At 37.0% G+C, this 16420-nt stretch overlaps 1 protein-coding gene across 1 annotated transcript in view; it reads left to right on the forward strand.

Annotated features, from left to right (window-relative positions):
- RPGR (retinitis pigmentosa GTPase regulator) overlaps window positions 1-16420 on the forward strand; it is a 39819-nt gene that overhangs the window by 9912 nt on the left and 13487 nt on the right. The window contains exons 4-7 of the mRNA XM_071430316.1: window positions 2084-2146; window positions 3657-3815; window positions 5308-5457; window positions 10794-10952. Of these exons, the coding sequence (XP_071286417.1) occupies window positions 2084-2146; window positions 3657-3815; window positions 5308-5457; window positions 10794-10952 (531 nt within the window). The remainder of the gene's footprint in view (window positions 1-2083; window positions 2147-3656; window positions 3816-5307; window positions 5458-10793; window positions 10953-16420) is intronic.

Here is a 16420-nt window from a genome sequence, read left to right on the forward strand (position 1 = left end):
ATGTTAATACATTTTTATGAGGCAGTGAAATAAATTCCTGTATCCTTTCACGTGTTTGAAAATATGTTTTCATTGCACTGTGATCTTTTTGATCTTTCCTAGCTGTTTTTATCTTGTCAAACAAAGCTGAGTCAATACTTTTCCTTATCCCTTTACTTATGTCAAGGCAGATCTATCCCATTAACACATTTCTTTTCACTATTAAATGTTTATCTTCACTCTTTCTGCCAGCGGATCGATCTGTTAGCTTATTGTTAAAAACAAATTATCCTGCTTGTTCAAACTCTGTTCTTCCTGATTTAGTTTATTCTACTGTCCTTTATTTGCTCCTGCCTCCATCTCTCTTCAGATTGAGAATGCAGCTACTATCAGGTACACATCTTCTGTCAGCCATGTGAGAGATTGATTCCTACCTTGGCTTAAATAAATTTGGTTTCAAGTTTTGGGTTTGCTGTTGAATTGCAATAGAGAATAAAAGATGAAGAGAAGATGACAGCAATTCAAACCAGACCTGGCATCCATTGAAAAAAGTCACAAGGGGGGTGTCTTTTTTTCTCTTGGCAGTAGAGAGCAGGAGGAAGTCCTGGAGCATTTCTCACTAGCCTTTGGTCCTCACTTGGCTTTGGGAATGGGGTTGCAAGGACACTTTTAATTTTCTGCTTGGAGCCAAATGCTTATGTCTGCATGTTTCTGAAAAAAAAAAAAAATTCTGGGGCTTGGTTAGAGATTAATGACATTGGTTATGAAAAATCACCAGCAACATTGTAAATATAGCTTGTTTCATAACATAAAATTGGTTAGCCTAAGTGGGAGGAAGTTTAGGGAGCACAGGCTTCTGGAGAGCTGATTAAGATCATCTCTGAAGAGTGTTGGGACATAAAGATTGTAGGAAGAAACCACCATTGGAAATGTTATGGTTCCACCCTGATGGTAGTGGTAGGTGTTGGATAGAGCAAGCAAGAACCTGAATTTGGACAAATTAAGTTTGTGTCTGTGTGACAGACCAGGGGCAGTTCATGCTTAAGTTGATAGATTTGTTTGGTGACTTGGCAGAAGGCACCTTAATCTGAGTGTTAAAGAGCTGATGAAAGCTGATCTGGAAAGGTTGAAAAAGGGTTTGTGAAAGGGATGATTGTTGTTGGCTTTGTTATGGACTAGTGCAGTGGAAAAGCAATTAAAGATTTATTATGTAAAAATAATCCTGGTTTAGAGCATTGTGTAGGGGACATGGACATGACTGAGAGAAGATAATTTGTTGACAATGAACAGTAACTGGAGCAAGGATGGAAAATTCTGGGAGATATTTTTCCTCTCTATTTCTGAAATGGAGTACACTTCTCATAGGAGAAGAGGAGCCTCTGTATTTTTCTCTCTTTCCCACCAAAATAACTCCTGACTCCCCTCACATCCATTCCCAGTCTTTCAAAGTGACCAGACTGCAGAGAAGTGCATGCCATGGCACTCTCATTGCTGCTAACTCAGCTGAAATGGAGACAGGGTGACACATGCAGAAAATACAGGCACTAGTCCAGGTAGGGCTGCCCTTGGCAGTTGAGATCAGTGATCAGGGAGTGATCAGAGCACAGCAGAAAAGGGATGGGAGCACAACAAAGGGAGGTAGGGATGGTGAGACAAAGGAACAGGATGGTTTCAAAGATTTACAATAGTGGGAAAAGTCTAAGGGAGAAGTAACAATAGCACTGTTAATGAAAACTGAAGACAGCTTAAATCATTAATTTTATTCTGCAACTTAATATATTCTTTGGCAAAGAATATATATATGATATATTTGCCATATAAATGGCAAATTCCAGGGACTGTGGAACTGGGGTGAAGTAACCATCATCAAGTTAATTTGAGTGTTTTAAGTTTTTAAGGTCTGACCTATTTTTTTATCTTGGAGGAATACTGATTTGATGAGTCATGTGCTAGATTCAAGTGGGCAACGAATTTTGTAATAATTCTGTTCGTAAAAATGTGAAAAGAAGAAATCAGAGCTCCCTCTAGAGCATAGAACATGTTGTTGTTGAACCAGCTATCAGCTTGTTTATAACATCCCCTCCTCTTTGGTTTTAATTCTTAGCTTTAAAACCAGAAAAACCAAAATTTGCTGTTTGTGGAAGAAACCACACTTTAGTTTACACAGGTATGTAACCTCTATTTCATACATAATCAAGATGCATTTCTTCCTTTGCTTTCATGCAAATCTACATTAGGAACCCCAGAAGTGTTGAAGAAGGAAAAAAAATTAAAAAGGCTTCTAAAACTCAGGGGTTTGACATCCAGTTCTTAGAATTCAGAATTTTTTAGAATTTTTAAATTTATTCTGAGCAAATGCATTTATAAACTAATGTTAGATAGTAGTTTCCTAATAATAGATATATGGAAAAATTTCTTGCTGGCATTTGAGGTGTGGTTAACAATTACGAATATTTCCTTTAAGCCCTGTAAAGATATATTGTTATTTTTATATACATCCAATTTACCTTTGATAAATAATCTTTATTAGTGTGAAGTTATATATTTGAATAAATATAGTACTGAAAGTTTTCAAGTCTTCAAATTTTCCTGCATTTTTGGTTACACAACATAGTCTGCTATTTCAATGACAAGTTGCTTTATTAAGCTATAAATAAATAAACAGTAAATGTGAACTTAAAAATAAATTTGTAGAGACACAGTATACAGAGAATTTATGAAGGTTCTTGTCATGCTTCTATAATTTATGTAATGGAATAGCCATCTCTGTGGTTGCAATCCTTTAGCTTTCAGTAATGTTGTAAAGGGGATTGTTTGATTATTTGGAGGTTTATATACATGGAGACCCTGAACACTGTAAATAAGATTGTTAGAATAAAATAGAACATATTAATAACAATTGAGTATGCAAGTTTGCAAAGGGTAAATATTAGTCACCTTTGGTGTACACTCTGGTAGATAATTTGTGGCCATTATATGTCAGTTTATTTATCACATTTATGTCTGGGTTTCTGTTATTAATAGGATGTATCTGTTTCTTCATAGATGAGCACTTTAGGTGTGAAACATACTAAAATTAAAAGTATAAATCTTAAAGTTCTCTAAAGTTGAAGATACCTGTCATCAGTGTTAAATTCAAGATTCTAGAAAAACCACCTGATTAATTAAATTGGAAGTTACTTAAATATTAAAATAAGTAAAATATTTCTAATAAAAAACTAAGTAGAAATATATTTCATTCACAGTACTCAAAACGATCAAGTTATTAATTTCTCTAATTTACATGGTAATACAGCTTCAGTTTTTCTTGTGTGTGACATCATACACCCTTTTCCTCCCACTTAATCTGAAAATATACATTGTTTGTGGAAGGAGCTGTTTCTGGTTGCCAGGGCTACTGGTAGTCATTTTCTCAGAGCTCTTGCAGAACTTCCAATCACATTTATTTTTACATCAGTCTCCAGAATAGTGGGAAATGCAGCAAGGTCTTTAGGAAGTTCTGCTCCAAGTGTGTGCAGGAAAACATTGCTAGCTGCAACAGAAACTGCTAATTTCAGCTGGAGGGTGTTTCAGGGCAATAGACCCTGATGTTTTTGTGATTGTTTTTTCCATTGAAAATTAAATCACTTGTTCTGGTTTCTTCTTTCTCTGTATTGCCTGTGCTTTTCTGTATGCAGAAAAAGGAAATGTCTATGCTGCTGGAGGTAACAGTGAAGGCCAGTTGGGATTAGGTGACACAGAGGAAAGGACCACATTCCATTTAATTAGCTTTTTCACCAACCAACACAAGATCAAGCAACTATCAGCTGGGTCATACACCTCAGCAGCAGTAACTGGTGAGAACAAATGCTAATAAAATCTATTTATGTGTGTCTAGCCTGGTTCCAGGAAGACATTTAATCCAGCATTCTGTCTGCATGTGTGGGTGCATTTTCTATCCTCACTGTCTTCTTTCCTTGGTAGCCACAGTCATTTTTTGATAGTCAATTTCCTATTTTAACAGTCTGGTAAGGGGTGTGTGTCTCAAAACTTCTCAGAGTTTTTGTGAAAGTTTAGTAGAAATACTTACAGAGGAGGAATGGTATGAATACCATCAAAATGGAAAAAATCTTCAGTTTATTTCCAGGGAAAGCAGCTACAAAACATGAATCCTATGGAAAATAAGTATCTTTAATGCCACCTGTTACTGCAGCTATTGCAATCCATTGGCTCAGGCTGCACTGCTGTGTCATTCCTTACTAATTCTGGGAGAGGCTGAGCCTCTCACCTGTTTCTCAGGTGGCAGAATTATACCAATTATACATCACACCAGGCTGAAATCCACACAGTTATAATAAGTAATAATACTTCCAGTCACTGGATGGGTGCTCCTTTACTACCCTATAATGCAATTTTTCATGTCTCGCTGTAAAGCAGTTTTTTGGGTACCTGTTTAGGGGAAGTTATTGAGGCTGTAATTTCAGAACTTGACAGTGATACTAGCCTGCTTGTTTGGTTTTGGGGGTTTTATGCCAATTGCTGATATTCTCCTGAGTTTTTTCGATTTTTGGGACAATTTTGAATTATTTTAACTCCTAACACTACCTCAGTAGTGCTGTAGGTGGTACTTTTTTATTCACAACTTATTTACCACCAATAAGAAATACACATAGAGAAGACTTTATAAGATTTTATCTCTTCTAGAAGAATCTACAGACCTTTCATGTTGTTCACTGCCTTTTTTTGTTTTTTTTTTTTCTTTTACTATTGCCATTGGTGTCTGTTTCAATAGAAGCTGGTCTTAATAAACCTGGAACATCTACTGTTGTTGTTTAAGGATGCCTAAGCATCCTTAAGCAAAATGAAGCTGGTCAATATAACCACCTGTGAGGAGAACTGAAAGATAAAGCATGAATAATTGGGATGCCTACCAAAGTCAGAGCAGAGAATAAGTTTGGAAGAATGAGAAAGGGGTGACTTACACCTAGAAATGAGAAGATGCCTTAAATTCACTGTAATATTTACATACTGATCTCTGGCAACTGAATTGTCTCACTCAGTCTCTTCCTCTTTCTGAAGGAATTTTTTTTACATAGTTTTTTTTTCTGTTGGTCTTTATGGCCTAATGTTGGTTATGTGTAAGTGTTCTGAGTCACTTTTGAAAAGCTTAGGAAAAACCCTCTTATTTCCAATTCCTTTTTGCATTGAGCTAAATTATCATTTATATCCTTGAGATCATGACATTCACTAGTATCATATGGAGAGTTTCTGAAGTACTCTTCAATAAATAGATTAACTTTTTATTAATTTTTGTTTTAAATCTATTAACTATCTGTGTCTTCATTTTAGAGGATGGGCAGCTCTTTGTGTGGGGTGATAATTCAGAAGGGCAGATTGGCCTGGCCAGTGAAGCCTCTGTCAGTGTCCCCTGCAAAGTGGATATTGGAAAACCTGTTTCCTTTGTATCCTGTGGATATTATCATTCTGCCTTGATTACAGGTAAGAGAATGGGAATAGAGGTTAGTGGAGACAAGACAGTGCTTTTCAAATAGTTGTTTGAAACTTGATACCCTATAATTGTTAAAAACTGCCATGGGACAGAAAGCCTCCCATGTAGTTTTGCATCACAGAGAAAAAACTTGCAGTTCATTTTCTGCATTTGCACATTGTTGTGTGGAAGTATATGAGAAAGAATGAAATATCTTATTACAGTTTGTTTTTGTAAAGGTTATTGCATATATTGTGGATTAAAACTATGATTTCAAAAATTCAACTTTTGAGGGTTTTTTGTTTTGATGATCAAATGATAAACTTTATCTTCTCTAGAAATATCAATATTGAACTGAGATGCTATGTTATGAGAAAAAATCAATCTTGTTAGAAGTAAAAGATTGTTTTCCAATTTTGTTTTTCAGTCTTAAATTTAAGTTTTGAAATCATTTAAACTGGCAGTGTGTGATATGAGGAGAAGCAATGCTGCAGTGAGCTGTTGTCTGCTCTCCAAACCAAACCACCTCCCTATTGCTTTCCAACTCTCTCTTCCCAACTCTCCATTGGTTTCCAAAGTGAAGATTCCACTCACCTTTTAATAATGCCAGTATGGATGAATTATCAGCCAGTATTGATGGCATTATGTATGAGCAGCTATGAATTCCTCTCAGCCATATAGATTTACACTATTAAACTTTACTGTTTGGTCCCCTTAGAGTAATTAAAGATTTCAAAGGATCGATAGTTTTGATTGTAAAGCTTTTAATAGGTACCCAGGAGCTATTCCATCAGATACCTTTCCCAGATTACTTGATAAATGTTACTTTTCCTCATACAATATCTTTATTGCTCTCTGAGAACATGCTGTTAACAGGATGAGAGCTTGCTACGGTGCACAAATATTAATTAGGTGTTAGGCTGGTAGCGTGCAACTTTTTATTACAAATGCTTTATTACACTAAATGAATTAAGTGTCTGGGACTGATCAGGACCTCAGCATCTGTTAGGAAAAGTACAGCTTCCTGGACTCAGAATAAATGGGAGAAAAAAGATACTTTCTTCAAGGATGTAATAGTAATGTGTGCATCTCTGCCTTTGAGCCAAGAGCTGAAGGTCCAGCAGTGCAGCAGGATGTCACAAAAGTTCTTATTAGTAGAAGGGTTGAGGACAAACATCTGAGAGTAAAGAGAGAACAGTGTGTGCCAAGTGCCCTAAGGAAGTAGAAACTTTTGATGGAAGGGGATAAGAAAAAAAGGCTTAGGCTTGTACCTGGCTAAGAAAAATGGAGCTTCTTAAAATATTGATAGGAAGAATGAACTGGTTATCACCTGTGAAAATGAGGAGTTTGTGAACCTATTACTACTTAAACAGGTCTGAGTATGAGATGGAAAATCCTAATTTTTAGCCTTAATATCTGCAAGTCCTGCATGAATTCAGTCTATGTCACTAAAGCTACTGACACATGCATGGCATTCTTTGTGGTGAAAGCATAAATTTTTTTATTACTTTCTTTGGGGCCCTTGCCATCAGTTTTATTTGACTGATACTTCAGTTGCCATAAAAATTTAACACTGGGCATCCAAGTACTTTTGCAGAATCAATTTTCTGTTGCATTACTGTCAGTGTGTAGCTACACAGTGTTTAAAAATTAGCTTTATGCATTTTTTCTGAGTATACCATAGTCACAGGATGTGTTACTTACCAGTTATTAGAATACTATAGAATTACCACATTTTGATTTTTAAGCATGAAATAATACACTCTCTTTAATAGTGTAACAGGCTTGCAGGATTTCAAACTCGGTAGATGCTGTCAGACTGAACTGATGAGCATGGCACCATATGGCTCCCTTTCTTAATATGTTTATGTTTGACATAAGGTGTGTGCTGGCTGAAAAACCTGTTGGGAACACAGGCATATCTGGGTTAAAACTAAAAGGTGGCTCATGAGGACGCTAGAAAACATAGTGTGGACACAGAGTGCCCTCTCCAGGGCAGGATGTTCATTAATAAGAGAGTATTGAATAAAAGAGTGGTGAAGTATGGACTCCAGCTTTTTTTTTCCTTTTAAAATGAAGTTCTTATTTTTTTTGACATTGGGTTTTAGATTCTTTTTAGTAGACTTTTAACTTTAAGGTGGTTAACTGCTATAAAGACAAGAGCAATGCCTCTTACAGTTCCAAAAAGTGATGTCACACTTCTTCCTTCTGCTTTCTAGAAGGCCTTCTTTGCAGACAATTTAACTGCTGAACTTGTGTCACCTGTATTCTGCCATGTACACGTGGACTCCACTGATGCCAAAGTGGTTGTAGAATAGAAGAACAGAATAAATCCTGAATATTTTAAATAAAAAACCCACTTCTGAAATTTAGATTAGGCATATAGGCCTGTGCCTATATGCACAGGCAATGGCTAACTCAATTCTATATGCAAATTAGGAACTAGTCTGCTTAATCAGTTCATATTTGAAAGATGATTGTTTGCTCCCCTTCCCTCTCCTTTGCATTTGTCAAAGAGTTCCACTGAAAAGAAGTTCTTAATCTGTAGCTTCCAGCTCTTTCAGGATTTTTCAGTGTGTTTTCTTTCCTTTCTTTTTGCAGGCTTTGGACATTGTGTCCCAGTATCAGGGTTATGCCTCAAGCAAATCAACAGAGAAATAAACTGCTGGGAGAGTGTAGCAACAATTTTGAGCACTTATACAGATCTTTCCTTGACTTTCCTTTGATCACACACTCAGGAGGGGACAATTTTTCAGGAAGCATTAAGCTTGGCAAGCATGTACAGCTCATTTGTCCACTGCAGGAGATGGAGAGCAGGAAAAGCTGATGTATCTCACCACTGCTTGGCTTCTACAGCAGAATTAGATGTGTGGAGACAGAAAGGAATTGAATATATTAGACCCCTCCTAGTGTTTCCCCTGCCTGAATTGTAACTGTAATTAAGGTCAAGATGGATTCTTACTGAGAAGATGTCTTTTCATAAAGAGTTTTGCAGGTTCCTTGAATCCTTTTTTTAATATATTTTGTCATTATTTTTAAGGACTGGTTTAAGAATCATTCATCCCACAAACACTTCCAAGCTCTGAATTTCAGTGTTTGAGACAGTTTTAACCAATTTGGTCTTGATAAATATTTATTTTCTTCTTCATTTATTCAAGAAATGTTAGAGTTATCCATTTCTTTTGTCCACTCATTTTTGTCCCTCATTTGCCACCAGCCAGATCTCTTATCTATGCACTCAAATGCACATTTTCCTTTGAGGGACATTTTCCATTCACTTGTCCATTTTCTTGATGTGCTCCCGTGACTTTAAGTTTAGTGATACAGAAAATCACATTAGGGAAAGTTCAACATGCGAGAGTGTGACTCATATGAGAGGAACAAATTAAATAACCAGGTTTTGTTGTGAACAGAGTGTCCTTAAAATTCAGGTGTACTCCACACAGTACATCATGTCCTCAGCATGCAGATGCACTCAAAATTTATCTGGGTTTGACTGGGTTCTGTTCATGCTTGATTGCTATTTTTCATAGTTTTTAGATCATTATTTGCCTAAAAGGGATGTGTAATGTATTCAAAAATTGCTTTGGTAAATGGTTTTATCTTTGTTAGCTGGATTATTAAGTGGAAAAAATGTAATAAACTTGATGAGTTTGGGAGGCTTGGCCATTTGAATCTCTAATCCTCTTAATTAGATAATGATTGGATTAATTTTTTCAGTGCAATAGTGTTTAAAAAGAACTGCTGGTCTCTTCAAAGAGAACTGCATAAGTAGTTATCTCCCAAGTGATTTTGGGTTTTTTTAAAACATGTTTTTAGAAATACATGGCTGATCTAAGAGTACTGAAAAAATACTTACCTTCCAAAAAATACAGGGTTCTTTTTGTAGCTTTTTTTTTTTCTTTCCACTTAGGATGCTTAAAATCTCTTTTTTGTCAGAAGAATGTTTTGGTTACAGAAAACCTCACATTGCAGTTGATTTTTATCTTTTTAATTGGGCTACTGTCTAAGAACAGAAAATTGATGCTGGTGCAAATAAGAGCAAAGTATTTCTGCACATAGATATAAGAATAAAATCAAAATTAAGACAGGAAATCAAACTGAACAGAGAAGCCTAAACATGGTCCTTAGGTGTAAAATTTACTTTACTAATGTACTTTTTTGCAGCTGAGGTAATTTGCTGGTTCTTAAGAAGCACAAAAAGATTGAAATGACTGCAAAATATCTTAGAAAATAGGTAGAAGAATGTAAGAGAGCCTTGAGAAGATGAGGCTGAGGGGGAATCTCATCCCTGTCTGTCAGGGAGGATCAGGGGATGGAGCAGGCTGTGCTCTGTGGTGCCCAGTAATGGGACAGGAGGAATGGGCAGGAACTGATGGCCAGAAAGTTCCACCTGAACATGAGGAAGAAATTCTCCACTATGCAGTGACCAGGCACTGGGACAGACACCCAGAGAGGGTGTGGAGTCCCCCTCACAGGAGATATTCCAGAAATGTCTGGACACAATCCTGTGCCATGTGCTTGAGCAGGTTGATTTTCCATCAAAATTCCACACAAAATTATTTTCTGTTCCAGTTCAGATTCTTATAAGCAATTCCTCATTTGACTTAAATACTGATTACAGAGGGAATTACCACCTCTCAGAAGCAGGATGTATAAGGTTTTGTTTTTCCTATGGCTACATTCATTGAAGGCTAAATATTGTGATTTGGAATTTGCAGGGGACTTAAATCTAGCACCTTTGTGTCCTGTCAAAGCAGAGTGAGGGTGAGGGGCTGGGAACACAAACCCTGTGAGGAACCACTGAGGGAGCTGGGGATGGTTTATCTTATCTCCTTAAAAGGAGACTCAGGGGTGACTTTATCACTCTCTAAACTCCCTGAAAGGTGCCTGTGCTCAGGTGGGGTTGGGCTCTTTCTCCAGGCAGCACTGACAGAACCAGAGGACACAGTCTCAAGCTGTGCCAAGGGAAATATAGGTTGGATATCAGGAAAAGGTTTTTTACTGAAAGACTGATAAAGTTCTGGAATGGTTTGCCCGGGGAGGTGGTGGAGTCACCATCCCTGGACATGTGTAAAAAAGCCTGGATGTGGCACTGGGTGCCAGGGTTTAGTTGAGGTGTTAGGGCTGGGTTGGGCTCAATGATCTTGAAAGTCTCTTCCAACCCAGTGATTCTGTGAATTCTGTGCTTTTCACAGCTGTTTGGGCATTATACAAATATGTTCAGCTATCCTGTAATGTTCATACACTTTTCTGTCTTTATAATTTGTGTCTGCAGCAGTCTTGACAACCCATTCTTGCTCCTGAGTGTGTGCTAGAAACCATACTCTGTTCTGTATTTTCACAGGAGATGGTGAGCTTTATACTTTTGGAGAAGCTGTGAATGGGAAATTGGGATTATTCCCTGAACAGTTGAAGAACAATAGAGTCCCACAGCCTGTACTGGGAATTATGGAAAAGGTTAATAAGGTTGCTTGTGGTGGAGAACACACTGTGGTGCTGACAGGTATGCAATTTAACTGGCTTTTCTTACAGCCCTGTAATTGAAACTCCATTCACTCTAAAGAATTTACATCCCACTGAAGTGCTGGATGCTGATCCCAACTGGAAGGCCATTTTACACCAAGCAGGTAAAAATCCATGTACACCCAGCTAAGGCAGGCCTGTGCTGCACTGCCCATGTCCCTTGGCTACAGGATGAACTTGGCCAGGTAATTTTAACAGAGGAGCTTCCAGACAGCTCCTGGTTGACACCACTTGCCTGTCCTTGCTTCATCTGAAACTTCAGCAGCAAGTTCCTATTGAATGTCCTTTTTATTCAGTATAAAATGCTGAATTTATCAGTATAAATGATGTGTAGAGTGGTTTTGGGTATAAGAAAATCCTGTAAGAGCTCAAACTGAGGTAACCTTCCATGGATGGGATCTGCAGTGCTGGGGTCCTTTTCAATTCCACACAGCTCAGGACTCTGAAGGGACAGAAGGTTATTGATCCTGTCTTCTTTTTCTTTATAGTCTTAGCTCCAATAAATAGCATTTTAATAGAACTTTACATAGGCTGAGTGCCTTTCTTACTGGAATTGTAATAAGCCAGCACCACCTGGTGCAACACAGATGATTGATGTTTTTCTTCCTCTAAGGAGCTTGAAATTGTTATTGCAGTGAGAGGGAAGTTCTAGAGGAAAGCTTCCATTCTGTAGTAAATTTAAATGCTCTTGAATATTTAGGAAGGTATGTAGGAAGTCACTTTTCAAGTAGCTTCACTATCTACTGCATGCCTGAATGGATTAAATATCTCTTATTGTGATACAGAATTTGCTTGTGCCTTTGAGCAGAATCTTTAGCATAAATATGAAATCAGTACCGACATTTGACATATTGTGCAGGTTATGAAAATCAGCAAATACAAATGTTACATATTAATTCACAGGGCCACATATATAGTACTTGGAAAATGCTTTGTGTTACTGAACTGTTAAATGGTTGTCTGCCAGTGGTGACTGAGCTTTTCCAAGGCATACGTGCAAAGCAGTGCCAGCCATTTCTTTCCACAAATCCTATCCTGACCTAGAGTGGTGTAGAAGCAGGAAAGGTAAGTTTGACTTTGCCTGAAGATAGTTCAAAAAATAGCAGCTTTAGCTTGTAATGAATATAATATGTGTAAAACTGAATAGCCTGTGATTTTTCTTCTGCCAAAACCAAGATATATATAGATATATAACCAAGCTATGTATATATTGGATGATAGATATCAGTCCTTAAATCTGTGTTCTAATCTGTATTCTCTGTGGTTGTCTCTTGACAATCTTGTAATGTGCATTCAAGGTTATGTAGCCAAACTTTATAAACTGAAAATCCAACTGAGGGAGATTGTGAGTGGTGTTGTGCTGCAAGCCATTGGAAAGAGTAAAGGTAGAATGAAATGCTGGGAAAGATTATGTGTGGTGAGTCAAGCTGCAAGATTCTGGCTAGGTTAAAATTCCTTTGGGAAAACTATAAAGAGGAAATAGCAGTAGCTAATCCAGGAAGGAATATAAACATTTGTCTACATTTCAATGCCTTTGTCTCCCTTCTTCCACCAAGATACAGTCTTACCCTGACAGTATTCCATGTCACAAAATAAATTTATTTATGTGAAATCAGATTATCATTATTAGTGAAAAAACTGCCATAAATTTGGGACCAACAAATGCATAAATCATAGCATTATTTTATGAGTTATAAAGTGAAGTTTTGTGGAAAGAATTTGATTATCATCATTGATTATTTTTTTAACCATAAATCTGAATTCAACCAGTAGATATTTTGTCTTAATGGTGTTTCATGTGATAAAAATGATCATTAAAACCAATGACTGTTACAGAGATTTAGAAGAAAGATACAGACCTGGATGCCATCATCATTATAGTGAAATCTGGACAAGAACTAGAACAAAGAGGGAGATAAAAATGCCATAGAAAAATGCAGTGAAAAAATACTGTAATAAGTATACATATATGTAAGATTTGCTTGCTTATGGAAATAAATTCTTTAGTAGAAGTAAGTAAGAAATTCAATGCTGGCTGAGCTGGCAGTTGATGATCAAAGTGTTGAGTGCCAGAGGACCTAGTTGAGTCACAAAAAGAGAAAAACTATATTCTCCAACAAAATACATTTCCTGAAGATTAATAGTTGAGATAAGAGTAAAAACAGATTTTTTTTTTAGTGTGATTTAGCTGTTATTTAATGGGTGACAAATGTGAACTTCTGACTAAGACACTTTGAGTGAAACAGTAGAGAATAGTGGCAATACTGTCTCAAATGAAAGATGCTTAGTCAGAAGTGTTAACACAGAGAACATTTTCTGACTCAAAGCAAAATTTGAGCAAAAAGTTGAAAATAGGTAGATACAGATACTAAAAATTTTAAGGGACTGTGACATACATACATTAATGGCTTTGCACCAGAAACTTCACTTAAAATTGCTCCTAAATTACATCTTGAGGTGGTGTGACCAGAAACTGAGAATTCTGATGAGATATTTTTAAAGAGGGGCAGAAACATTTACACCTCTTTTAAGCTCATTTTCATAAATTAAGAAAGTAACACAATTTTGAAGAAACTCTGAATTTCAAGTGTCATCCTCCATGAAAATGGGTGCTGCTTGCCTTTAGTAACACAATATATACTGGTGTGGTTTTTATCCTTTCAGGGTCTTTCCAGTTTTTAAGGATGTGAAATTTCAGTCTCAGGAAATGAGAATTGAGTGTGTGACTATTGAATATTCCCTTGCTTCATCTATCTCATTTGACATAGCAAAAGCACAAGAGAAAATGTCATATGGAAAAACTGTTCCTCATCTTGGCTCATTTCTTGACATCATTTCTACTTAGAGTTTATCAAATTAGAAGAAAGCATAATTCAGTTATCTTACAGAGTATAAGGCAAGTTTCTTCCTGACTCTCATGTGTAATTAGTCTATTCCAAAGCACTTCACATGATTTCTTTTTTATGACTGTTGTCTATTCTATTGGCAGTTTTGTGTGGTGAGAACCACTGTTATCTGGGTTATTAAATCAATGTACTGCTTGGAATCTCTACAAGCATCAGAGTAAAAGGTAGAAAGTATATATTAAAATAATTCTTTGGGTTTTTTCCTCTGAAATTCTAAAATAAGAAACTCAATTATTTTTCCCAAGAGAACAAGAATTAAATTGTTGAGAGCACTAATTTAAGAAAAAGTCCAATTTTTAAAAGATTGGTTTTAGAAGTGTTGAGTGTGGTATTGGAAACCATCATCTTTACAAGCTCTCTTGTTACTTCTGCCTTTAATATTTGCAATTGTTCTAGACAATAAACAGAACTGCATTTAAAATTCTATAATTCAAAATCTTGAGAGCACAGAGCTTTTCATTTCATGGCGGTCAGTCAGCCAGTCTGAGCAGATCCTGTCCTCATCTTAGATTCATTCTCTCAGAGACTGAAAAAATTGCATCAAATTCCCCCAATGCTTGCAGGTACTTCCTGCTGCAAATGAAAGCTGTTGGTGTCATCACTTTCAAATTAAGTATGGGAGAGCAGCAATCCCAATTTGTGTGCTTTTTTCAGCAGGGTGTTTTAAAAGGTAGAAAAATAATGAATCTGAATCTAGAAATTGGAAAAGAAGAAACGGATTATTTGGAGTGGCCTTAATATCTTGCAGTTTTTTTCAGATGAGGACAGATCCTCTGGGAATAATTTTTTCTATAGAAGGATATATTACTTCCTTTCATTCTCTGAAAGGAAGGAAAGCAAAGATAGCTCTTCAAAGGAAAAAGTGAAGCAGACCTTTGAGAATAGAATGTTTGACATAAGAACATTAGTGCATTAGTATGTAAAATGTTGGATTTTTCATCTTCTGTTTCAAGGTCTTTTAAAGAGAAAAGAAAGCCAAGGCACCCTTTTGAAAGAGGACAAAAAGGATGTAAAAACTCTACCTTTTCCTGTCAGAACTCACAATTCAGACCATATAGGATTATTAGATTTTTCAAACCGTTCTTAAGTCTGTATACTATTTATACTGAAATCCCCAAATCCAGTTACTAATTCTGAATACTGAACATTGTGGTGATGGTTGTTTTTTACAGTAATATTTTTCAGCATAAGCTGTTTAAAAATAAAGCTATTGTGAGAGTGAATAGTTCATTGGCATAATAGTTATAGTAGTAATAATAATAATAATAATGGTAATAATGTTCAAGGGGAATGAATTTATGTGGACAGGCCATCAGGATGATTAGAGGGATGCAGCACCTCCCCTGTGAGGAAAGGCTGAGAGAATTGGGGTTGTTCTGCCTGGAAAAGAGAAGGTTCTGGGCTGATCTAATGGCTTCCAGTCTTCCAGTACTTGAACAGAGCCTACAAGAAATAATGGAGAGGGATTATTACAGGAGCCTGGAGTGACAGGACAAGGAGGAATGGCTTCGAACTGACAGAGAGTAGGTTTAGGTTGGTTATTAGGAAGAAATTCTTTACTGTGAGAGTGTTGAGGCCCTGGCACAGGTTGCCCAGAGAAGTTGTGGATGTCCCATCCTTGGCTGTGTTCAAGGCCAGGCTGGATAGGAGTGACCTGGTCCAGTTGAAAGCATCCCTGCCCATTGCATGAGGTTGGAACCAAATGATCCTTAAGGTCTCTTCCAACCCAAACCATTCTATGTTGCTATGATATAAGCTTACCTGTCTGCTTCCTTTTTAGTTCTGTGGACTTTTTAGCTTCATCTGTGGCCTTAGATACATAGCAAGGAATGCATGATTCTGAAAAACATTCTTTGAGCTCATACAGTTCTGTCAGCAAATGTCATGTTGTAAAAATTAATCTGAAAGCTATATAGCTTTTTGCCTAGGACTGTTTTATTGATAGTGCAAATGATCACAGAGATTGCAAAAGATGCCTGCAAAGATGGAAGATAACACAGCTACAGGGAAATATCCCCTTTTTTCCAAAAAGGGAACTAGGAAGTAAAGAAGCAGCTCCAGCACTCAAGTTCTGGAGGTCTTTTGGTACAGCAAAGCCATTGTCTTCTGTGCAGCCTCTGAAACCATTTCTCTTTATCCTTCAAGGGCCCCCTCATGGGCTGCTGCTGTGTACAGAATGATGAATTTACCCCTGTCATTTTATCAAGAAGTGTGTGAGCTTGCTTTTCCATACTCTCCTCTTTCCATGCATTTATAGACAGATGGGAGGAAATACCTCATTTCTACTGAAGGGGGTTATTAGTGAGGTGTGACCTCACTTCTGCACCACAGTGGTGAAGCATTTAAGAAAGGTGCAAGGTTTTTTTCTTCCTCTCCCCTGATAATTCACTAAGAAGCAAATTTAGGAGGAGCAGCATTTAGGTGCCACTGGTCTGTAAGGGCAACAGAAGAAATTCTTCATCATATAAAGACACTCTAACCAGGCCTGGGATTGGCCTTTTTCCTCATTTTCAGTAGAAACACAGGAAAGAAAAAATTCCCT

Source organism: Agelaius tricolor, unplaced genomic scaffold, assembly GCF_023055355.1.
Source record: "Agelaius tricolor isolate 1412-34295 unplaced genomic scaffold, bAgeTri1.0.p SCAF_7, whole genome shotgun sequence".
Lineage (NCBI taxonomy): Eukaryota > Metazoa > Chordata > Aves > Passeriformes > Icteridae > Agelaius > Agelaius tricolor.